General features: G+C 38.5%; 1 protein-coding gene, 1 long non-coding RNA gene and 1 pseudogene across 2 annotated transcripts; 1 reads left to right on the top strand and 2 right to left on the bottom strand.

Moving 5' to 3' along the window:
* Positions 1-2,779, bottom strand: part of LOC111491583 — a 5,060-nt pseudogene extending 2,281 nt beyond the window's left edge.
* Positions 2,780-2,781: 2 nt separating this feature from the next.
* LOC111491584 lies at positions 2,782-3,614 on the bottom strand. Its single transcript, XR_002719721.1, has 4 exons — positions 3,384-3,614; positions 3,213-3,275; positions 3,012-3,065; positions 2,782-2,846 (listed from the first exon to the last, which is right to left on the bottom strand). It is a non-coding gene; the product is annotated as an uncharacterized LOC111491584 (long non-coding RNA).
* Positions 3,615-4,415: 801 nt separating this feature from the next.
* Positions 4,416-8,793, top strand: LOC111491201 (uncharacterized protein At5g41620-like). The gene is made up of 3 exons (XM_023139996.1): positions 4,416-5,160; positions 5,897-6,019; positions 7,183-8,793. Exons 1-3 carry the CDS (start codon positions 4,756-4,758, stop codon positions 8,611-8,613), a joined length of 1,959 nt encoding a protein of 652 aa, XP_022995764.1. The 5' UTR covers positions 4,416-4,755; the 3' UTR covers positions 8,614-8,793.
* Positions 8,794-9,644: the final 851 nt, after the last annotated feature.

Genomic DNA, 9,644 nt, shown 5'->3' with positions numbered 1-9,644 from the left:
AAAAAAAAAAAAAAAAAAAAAGATAACTTAGGAAGCAAGAAATTCATGTCAAGTTCACTTATGGAAAACATCAAGTTTATCCACCTGGAGGTAGGTATAATGTGCAGTAGATAGTTGTGAACGTTCAAAAAGGCATATGTGGAAAAAACGTGGCCGAAGAATGAATGATAATCTTACCTTCTCTGATAAAAATGTCCCTATTAAAGAACCTCCTAGAACTGCAAGCTGCAGATTTATTATCAAAATTGGATTAAACAATTGGAAACTTGATACGTGAGCATGATAAATCGATACTGAAGGTTTGGTACATACATACACATATATTATTAGAAATTGAAGTATTTAATGCGTACTTTCTATTAAATTCATGCACTAAACTTGCCCCAATCTCTAATCAATGGACCCACTTTCAGATACGCAAGTAAGATTCAACTTAGTGTAACAACCACAGATGGAAGTGCATGATTCCGCGTACACTCAAAATTGTTCACCCATTTTAGAGATCAACGTTTCCCACTGAGAATTTGTTTAGTCATACAAAGTCATGTTTACGCAAATCAGGAATTGGATGCTGCAAAAAGAAAAGTATTTACCAACGTTGCTACACCATGACCAGCTAGGGCACTCCAATAGCTCCAAGGGGTGAAGAAGCAGAGCAGCAAGGGCTACACAATGGAGAAAGAAAAAATATGTATGTAAGAGAAAGAAAATATAGTCTGGAGTTCAGATATAGGAGGAAGAATTAGATCAGAAAAACACTTAAAAATTCTTGGCAATATAAAGCCCTTATTAGATCTAAATAACAGTTTAGAAAGATGTAACAGTTTAAAATTTTGTTTTTTGTTAAAAAAACAGTTTAAATTTGTATGTTCACTTCATTTCTTTTACTACAACAAATGTAGGGTCGAGAATATGAACCACTGACTTCAAGTGAAGGAATTGATATCTTAACCATTACGTTATATTCATGTTGGCTTGTATATCTACTTCATTCGATCCGATCTTTCAATCAACTTCTATACTTCAGACTTGGTGATCAACTCATCATCTTTTCGTAGTTAACAGACAAATGAGGAAACTCATCATTTTTAGTGGTAGATTTCAACAATATAATTTGATAAGAAGTTAATCAAACATCAACAATATGTAGATTTCAAAAGACCTGTCCGCTTACCAATTGTAGAGAAAAATGACTTGTCGCCCCACTCAGCTACAAACACTAATACAAAGGTACTGATGACAGTACTGGCAGCAGCTAAGATCCCAGCACCATTTCCTGAGAATTTTGACCGCTATCTCTGCCTGATTCAGATTAAAACAAAACTATTAATTTGTGACATATTTTCAGCTACTGGAGTTCAATCACACAAAGCCACGGGTTTTTGGTGACTTCATATAATTCTTGAGAGAAGGAATAAAAACTTAAGAGTTTACAGTAGTTTTGAGACTAGTTCCTGTATCTTATGGGGCTTCGCCATCACACCAAGGTGTATTAATTTATTTCCGAAATTTCCGTTTAATTATCTAGTATTCTCCTCTATATACTTTTAAGATATAAAATTCTAGTTTATTCTTACATAAAATCCCAACACTTGGCTAATATAAATTAATTGTCATAAATACAGTAGAGACATACACTAGGGCTTGAACAAGAAGTGAAAGAAAGGGATATTGTAAGATACTTCCACAGACATCAGACATCCGTATAAGGGATTACCTCCTTCTGCTCGTCTTCTGCCTTTAGTCCATCGCTTGAGCTGGCATCAAGCAATGTTGAGAGCCCAAAATACACCTGAAATTAGCCCAAAGCAATCTATTACATTCATAAAAACTTTTCAATTCGCATTTGGTTGTTATGCCAAGCATACAGCTCTACTCTAGTGTATAAGGAAGCAACATAAGATGTTTTGCCAACCACAAAACGACTATACTTTACCAAAAGACAGACAGCAACAATATCATCAACTGGTAAGTCACTCTCACCTAGCCTGTGATCATATATGTAAGACAAGAGGGCTAAAGAACCAAATATATTGATGGCAATTGGAATTTCTAAAGAGGAATCAGAGTTTAAGACAATAAATTGAAAATAATAAAAGGGCACAATCCACGATCTCATTTAGGCCCATATCAGTAAATCTAAGCCATATTGGAATAATGGTGCATCACGTACAGTTTAAGAACAGAAACTCTTTCCTTTTTCACATTCCTAAAGTGGTGCTTATCACAAGGAGCGTACCTGAATGGAAGAATCTCATCAACATAGTGAAAAGTTCGTCCGAGAACACAGATATGATGGTCATTGCCCTGCCATAGACAAAATCCTCTTGAAGGATTTGATAGCAAATTTATCGTGCTTTCATGAGATGTCAACAGCATAGCATTTTCAAATAATACTTGTGATTCATCTGTTTTTGAATTAATATCATTGCCCGGCACAGAACCAATTGAATCTTTAACACTATTTGACTACTAAAGGCATGTCTATCATGAGTCGCTTTTTTATATAAAGATCCTGAAAGTTTTCAAAAAACAATAACAGAGATCCTAAACCCAAAAAAACAAAAAGAAGAAGAAGAAGAAGGATCTTAAATTATATCTAATTACTGTACCCAAAAGTAAGGAGACTGCAAGCTCATGATTACTAACATGTTGTCCCTGCCCAGCTGTTATTCATACAAAACTGATGATGATGATTCTTTGTTGGTAACTGATATGAATTTATCCAAATGGTTGCAACTATGTAAAAAAAAATACATAGTCAGCACATGGTGAAATAACATATGCAAAAGCACCAAAGTTCCAGTAAAAACAATAGCAGCAGAGTTCCTAGCTGCTAGGAGAGCCTACAGAAGACAGTAAACATAGAATTAGGAGAAGCACGATACTCTATCAAAATTAAGACTATTTTTCAGAAAACAATAACCCAAGTTCTTTCTTATTGTATCCATGTTTAGGAGACTACAAGGTTTCTTTTTCACACCAGAACTTGGTCATCATTTCACACTTACTGCAATGAAAAAAGTCTTGTCCCATAGTTCTGAGAAAAAAATCAGTAAAAATGGCTGCATGAAGAAAGAACATAACATAATTATAACCCTGTGCTCTCACATCATACTTCAATCAGAAATTGATTACTCCACGTTTTAGCTCAAAAATCAACCTATAACATTAGAATTTTATTTGCAGTGAGAGACATATAAGTTGCAAACCGTAGAGGTATCAAGGTTCCACCATGGACTCTCCCCAAAGAAATCAAACTACAACTAGGCTTCCTGCAACATTAAAATGCCAATTCATAGAATTTACAGGGAGTGATTTACTAACTGAAGCAAAACCTGAGCGAATATCACAAAGAAACGACTGCTTAGAATCAGAATTACCTGAGGACAATGGGAAGCGAGAAGTTGGAAGAGAGCCTCCTGCAAGGAGAGTTAAGAGACACCAAACAAGAAGCAACCGATCTTGGAGATGTAGAGAGTGAAGAAGGTGGATGAAATGTCAAGTGTGAAAGATTAGACCCCGGCATTATTCGTCAATCCCCTCTGTTAATGCCTGAATCTTTCGGTCTTCAGGGGATTCGAAAACGAAGAAGAAGAAGAAGGAGCAACGACCGCCGGTGAAGCGCCAAAAGTCCCAACTGCATATCTTTCTATCCGTTCCCATTGGGCCAAAAGACTCCTCTCAGCCCATTAAGCGTTGGGCCCAATTTTGTATTGTTTTGGGCCATAAACCCCATTTATTATAAATTAATTAATTAATTTAAAATTTTAATTTGAAAATTATTTTAAAACAGTAAATTAAGGCCAATAATTATAAATTTATGTATGTTAATAATATAAATTAATAAACTTAAAGAAAATCTATGTTAATCTAAATAAAATTATTTTAAGGTTTTTTAAAAAAAACGTGTGGAAAATTAGAACATTAAAATGTATTGTTGGGACAGTTGTAGAAGGGCAAGCCAGGTCATTTGTAAGAATGTTTGAAGACATTAACGACAGATGGTGGATGAAATCAGCAATCTCAATGCCAAATCATGTATTAAATTCAACGGTCCAGATGAAAGATAGTACTTCACATTTCACAAAAGCAAACCCATCCGGCCAGAATAAACATCACATCACATCACAAATTCACAGGAATCAAGTAAACCTCTTGTTTATCCTTTTGGTTTTCATGTTTAAATATTAATTACTTTGATTATGGATTAATCAAATCCATAAACTTCTGGTTTTCCTGTCAGAGTGAGGAAGTCCACGTGAGGAAGCAAGCAGACAGTCTCTGCAGTTTTTTCCCCTGCAGAATGCCAATATTTTTATTCCTTTGTTTTTATTTAAGAAGATTATGGGAGAATTTTGTGTAAAAATCTGATCTTGGCAAGGTAAAACATTATGTGAAAGGACATAAGCGTTGAAGGGGTCTTATAAATTCTCCTCTTTTTTCAATTAGGTTCGTACAGAAAAATGAAATGTCATAGGTGGTGACCCCAGCTAGATGCCCAACGGGTAACCCAAGAACCTTTTCCACCACCCCTTTTAGGCCGCCATGGAAATGACTCAGATAAGATCACAGAGGAGAAGGGTGGCAGGTTAAAAAAGAAAGGAAATTTGAAGGGAAAAAAGAAGCCCCACCTGAAAATATAAAAGCTCTGTTTTGATTTCTTAAACCCCAGAGAAAATTAGGGCCGAAAAAGGGATGGATGAGAGAGAAAAGAGAAGAAGGGGGGAGGGTGGTCTTTTTTAAGAGTAGGAAATGGAAAACGGTGGTGTGGAAAAGGAGGAAAATTTGGGGAAAAAGTTAAGGAGAGGGGTTTTGATTGGGAAAAGATGTGGACCTTGCACTCCAGTGCCTTCATGGAAGATTTGGGCTCCTCCTCCTCAACGGACCATCATTAACCAAACAGACCCTTGTCACATTTCTTCTGCTTCTGCTTCTGCTTCTGCTTCTATCTCTGCCAGAAAGCTTGCGGCTGCCCTTTGGGAGTTTCATCAGTATCTTCCACTTCCTAAGATGCACAGAGCTTCCAAGAATGGCGTCTCTAATGGTGCTGCTGATTCGAGGCTCATCCGCCGCCGTCACTTCCATCATCATCATAAGGACAAAGCCCTTGAACTTTCCAACTTTCTTGGTGATCCTTGCCCCAGCTCTCCTGAGCAGGTCTGTTTTTTTGTCGTTGTTGTTGTTCTTGATTTGGGGTTTTGGATTTGTGTCTGTCTTAGGGTAAAATTGGGACATGGATGTTTTGTTTTCTTTGGGTTTTTGGTGGCTGATTTGTGTTGATTACTTGAAAGAACAAACTCAGGCTGGGCGTTCTGGCCTCTTAATTACTCCCCTTAATGATGTTCCTTCTCTGTTTCCTCTGGTGCATCTTTAAGTTCAATGAATAAATCAGCTTTCATCCAATGTTCTTGTGGCAAGCTGCTTATTCTTAGCTGGTATGTGGTTAACTAGGCCATGTTTGGAGTGATTTGGAATGGCCAAAAACACCAAAAAAAGGCATCAAACAAGTGATTTTGGTTAGAAGTTGGCGAATTTGCAGTAGGTTTAGACAGGTCATGTGGTATTTGGTGTCTGGCTTAGTGCATTTTAGCTCATCTCTTTTGGCTCATACTTAGGACTACATATGTGATTAGCCTCTGTGTTTTCATTTTTATGACCACAGTTATAAGCACTAACTGATGTTCTGCACATAAGTGTTCTAAAAGAACTATTTGGTTTAGATTTTCGCATCGTTATATGAATTGCTACACTTTTATCCGAACGCTCTACTTAAGAAAATCGATCCAACGTGTTATCGTTTGTTTGGCTATTCATGATTGGATCTTAACCATTAGATCAACCAGGTTGGTAGTTTTTATTGTGTCTACTATTTATCCTTAACTTCCAATGGCAGCCAGCAAGTGCAAGCAGCTTAAGGAGACATGTTGCTGCATCATTATTGCAACATCATCAATCAATTGAAAGGAACAATCAAGCTCTTCAGCCCATATCTCCCAGCTATGGAAGCTCTATGGAGGTACAATTTGTTTTCTCTATTCCACCTTTAACAAGTAAGTTTTTTTCTTTTTCCATGCAATTTCGAGGCTAAAATGCATCCTTTTTTAGTCGAGGAGGTGTATGGTGAATGTTTGATTGTCCTGAGAACTAACGGAAATGAGCTAGTGTCAGCTTTCTTTATGAGCTTTCTTTATGAACTTCTGTGAGATCCCACATTGGTTAGAGAGGGGAACGAAGTATAAGGATATAGAAATCTTTTCCAAGCAGACACGTTTTAAAATCGTGAGGCTGAGAGCGATACATAACGGGCCAAAGCGGACAATATTTGCTGGCGATGGGCTTGGGCTTGGGCTGTTACAAATGGTATTAGAGTCAGACACCGGGCAGTGTGCCAACGAGGACGCTGAGATCCCAAGGGGGTGGATTGTGAGATCCCACATTGGTTGGAGAGGGGAATGAAGCATTCCTTATAAGGGTGTGGAAACCTCTCTCTAGCATACGCGTATATAATCGTGAGGTTGACAGGGATATGTAACGGGCAAAGCGGACAATATTTGCTAGCGGTGGGCTTGAGCTATTACAAATGGTATCAGAGCCAGACACCAGGTGGTGTGTTAGCAAGAACGTTGGCCTGGATTGTGAGATTCCACATCAGTTGGGGAGGGGAACGAAGTATTCCTTGTAAGGGTGTGGAAAATATTTGCTAGCGGTGGGCTTAAGCTATTACAAATGATATCAGAGCCAGACACCAGGTGGTGTGCTAGCAAGAACGTTGGCCTGGATTGTGAGATTCCACATCAGTTGGGGAGGGGAACGAAGTATTCCTTGTAAGGGTGTGGAAACCTCTCCCTAGCAGACACGTTTTGAAAACCGTGAGGCTGATGGCGATACGTAACGGGCCAAAGCAAACAATGTTTGCTAGTGGTGGGCTTGGGCTGATACGATCGGTTCTCCTTAGAATTGGACCCATGTTTCTGCATATTGTTTCTGATACAATCTTCCCTTGTGCAATTGTTTCTGTTTGGCTTAAGAAAATCATCACTAAAGTTGGCTGTTGTTCTTTTACCATTATGTTTATCGAAGGCGTTCCAAAATGACCAAAGCGATTCCGAACCAGGCTCGTCGTTTAGTCAGTTCTTCTAACATCTTTCTTGATGTGTATTGCAACTTCTTTTCTTGCAGGTGGCACCTTATAACCCTGCAATCACTCCTAGTTCTTCGGACTTCAAGGGAAGAATTGGCGAACCACATTATAGTCTTAAGACGTCTACCGAACTGCTAAAAGTATTAAATCGAATCTGGAGTTTGGAAGAGCAACACGCGTCGAATATAGCTTTGATAAAAGCATTGAAAACAGAACTCAGCCATACTCATATCAAGATGAAGGAGCTGCTTCGACAACGACAAGCTGATCGACACGAGATGGATGATTTAATAAAGGAAATTTCCGAAGACAAACTCATTAGAAAAAACAAAGAAGAAGATCATATCAAGGCTGCAATTCTGTCGATGAGGGATGAACTTGAAAATGAGAGGAAATTAAAGAAACGATCTGAGAGCCTACAGAGGAAGTTTGCAAGAGAGCTCTCTGAGACGAAATCTTCTCTTGTCAATGCGCTAAACGAGATAGAACGAGAGCGAAAATCTAGGATGCTCTTGGAGGATCTCTGTGATGAATTTGCGAAGGGCATAAAAGGCTACGAAAACCTGGTGCACGCCTTAAAACAGAAATCTGATAGGAACAGCACGGGAAGAGTTGATCGTGATGGTTTAATTCTCCATATCTCGGAAGCTTGGCTCGATGAAAGAATGCAGATGCTACAAGAACAAAATGGTGCTTATGTCGAGAAGTCTGTGGTAGAAAAATTACAAGTCGAAATCGAGAGCTTTCTTGATGCTAAACGAAATGGTGCTAACGATAGCAAGAACGATCAACTGTTAAAGGACCATCGAAGTTCACTAGAGTCGGTCCCATTGAATGAGGCTACCAGTGCGCCTCAAGCTCGGGACGATGAAGATTCTCAAGATAGCGATTCACATTGTTTCGAGTTAAACAAGCCAAACAACAGCAATACCATGACTCATGAAAATGAGAATACAGAAGATCATGTCGACAAAGCAGGGAAATCAAACGACACGCAAAGGAAACTCGGGTCTCACGAGAGGTCTAAAAGCCACACTCCATCCAGCTTGCAAGTACGGTTTGAAGAACAAATGGCTTGGGCAATGTCTTGCATCGGAAACAAGAAGAACGAAGGAACGTCCGCTGAAGTAAACAAACCTTGCCAGACTGAGAATTGCCAAGACTCGATCCACGTCTCGAATTCGAATCACATGCTGGATATCGTTATCAGAAACCAACTCCTTCATGGGGACAATGTGCATCCTGAAGAAGCTCATGGTGAGGCCTCCTGCAGCAACACAGGGTGGAGGAACAAAGCAAGTCCAGTGAGACAGTGGACAACAACAGCAGCCCCAGAGATCAACACGAACACCGAACAGTCATCGACATCGTCGAAACTGCCTCCCGGACTAAAGGAGAACACTCTGCACATGAAGCTTCTTGAAGCAAGGACAAAGGGAAGTCGGTCGCGGTTAAAACTTTTCAAGTGAACTGTTTAATCCTACTTTTTTGGAGTACTGGTGATATCCCTCTCCTTATGTATCCTTGTTATGTCTCAGCATAGTACAGTTTTACATTCCACTTCAGCACCTGTAAGGATTGGTAATGACTCTCAAATATATTATAGTATCAAGTTCGGGTATTATCGACCTGAAAACCCGAATTCCAGATCTGAATTACCATATTGAAGAAGATGGGCATGCGGAAAATCAAGAGATATGAACAAAACAAATGTAAAGCAAGAGGCTTTGGGGTTATGACAATGGCAGCAAGAAGCATATATTATAAATGAAATGTTTGGATTTTGTGACATTGGGAATCTTGCTCTACGTATTAATCAATCATTAACACAACTAAATGAAAGAATCAAGTTGATTCAAGGGACCCTAATAGTAACTTATTAAAAATTAGTGGGTCAGAATCTATGAACATCATAAAACTACTCGAAATAAGCAAGTTGGGTTGTGTGGAATCTTCAAAAATTACCAAATTTTACCAAAGATTAGGAGAATAAAGTAATATATATATGTATATGGTGACATAAGTTCAAAGTTTATTCTCCCCAAGTATTCATGTTGTTTATGTTATCAAATTTTTTTTTGTATTAATTTCTTATCACACCCTTATACGTATCACCGTCAATTGAAAAGAGATTTTCACATCCTTATACAAGGAATGATTCGTTAATTCCTCAAATTAGAAGATAGAGCATAAGTGATCATAAACTAGTTCAATTAACTCGTTAACTAAGATTGTAAGGGCGGACACTCTCGTACTTCAACTCCACTATACTATTAATAGTTGTGGGGAAAGCTTCTACGATAAGCAAGTGAATGGGGGCGGTGTGTGGCGAATAGAACGGTTCATCAAGCCATTTCTCGCCTCAACCCCTAAATACCATTTTTAATACCATTTCATCTATTATTGATATGAATCATTAAATAAAGTATTATCATCTTTAATACCATTTCATCTTGTTACCCCACGTTTAGAGGGCTAGCCCCTAGTGTGGTCAGCACCA

The sequence above is a fragment of the Cucurbita maxima genome, unplaced genomic scaffold (genome assembly GCF_002738345.1).
Source record: "Cucurbita maxima cultivar Rimu unplaced genomic scaffold, Cmax_1.0 Cma_Scf00016, whole genome shotgun sequence".
NCBI lineage: Eukaryota > Viridiplantae > Streptophyta > Magnoliopsida > Cucurbitales > Cucurbitaceae > Cucurbita > Cucurbita maxima.
The sequence above is the reverse complement of the archived record's forward strand: the minus strand, read 5'-3'. Positions and strand labels throughout refer to the sequence as shown.

What these genes read in the sequence shown, in the direction of transcription:
- LOC111491201 (XM_023139996.1), top strand. Translation starts at nt 4,756, where the DNA reads ATGGAAAACGGTGGTGTGGAAAAGGAGGAAAATTTGGGGAAAAAGTTA. An exon ending in GCCCCAGCTCTCCTGAGCAG is followed by an intron (nt 5,161 to 5,896) that starts GTCTGTTTTTTT and finishes TTCCAATGGCAG; the next exon opens with CCAGCAAGTGCAAGCAGCTT. An exon ending in GCTATGGAAGCTCTATGGAG is followed by an intron (nt 6,020 to 7,182) that starts GTACAATTTGTT and finishes CTTTTCTTGCAG; the next exon opens with GTGGCACCTTATAACCCTGC.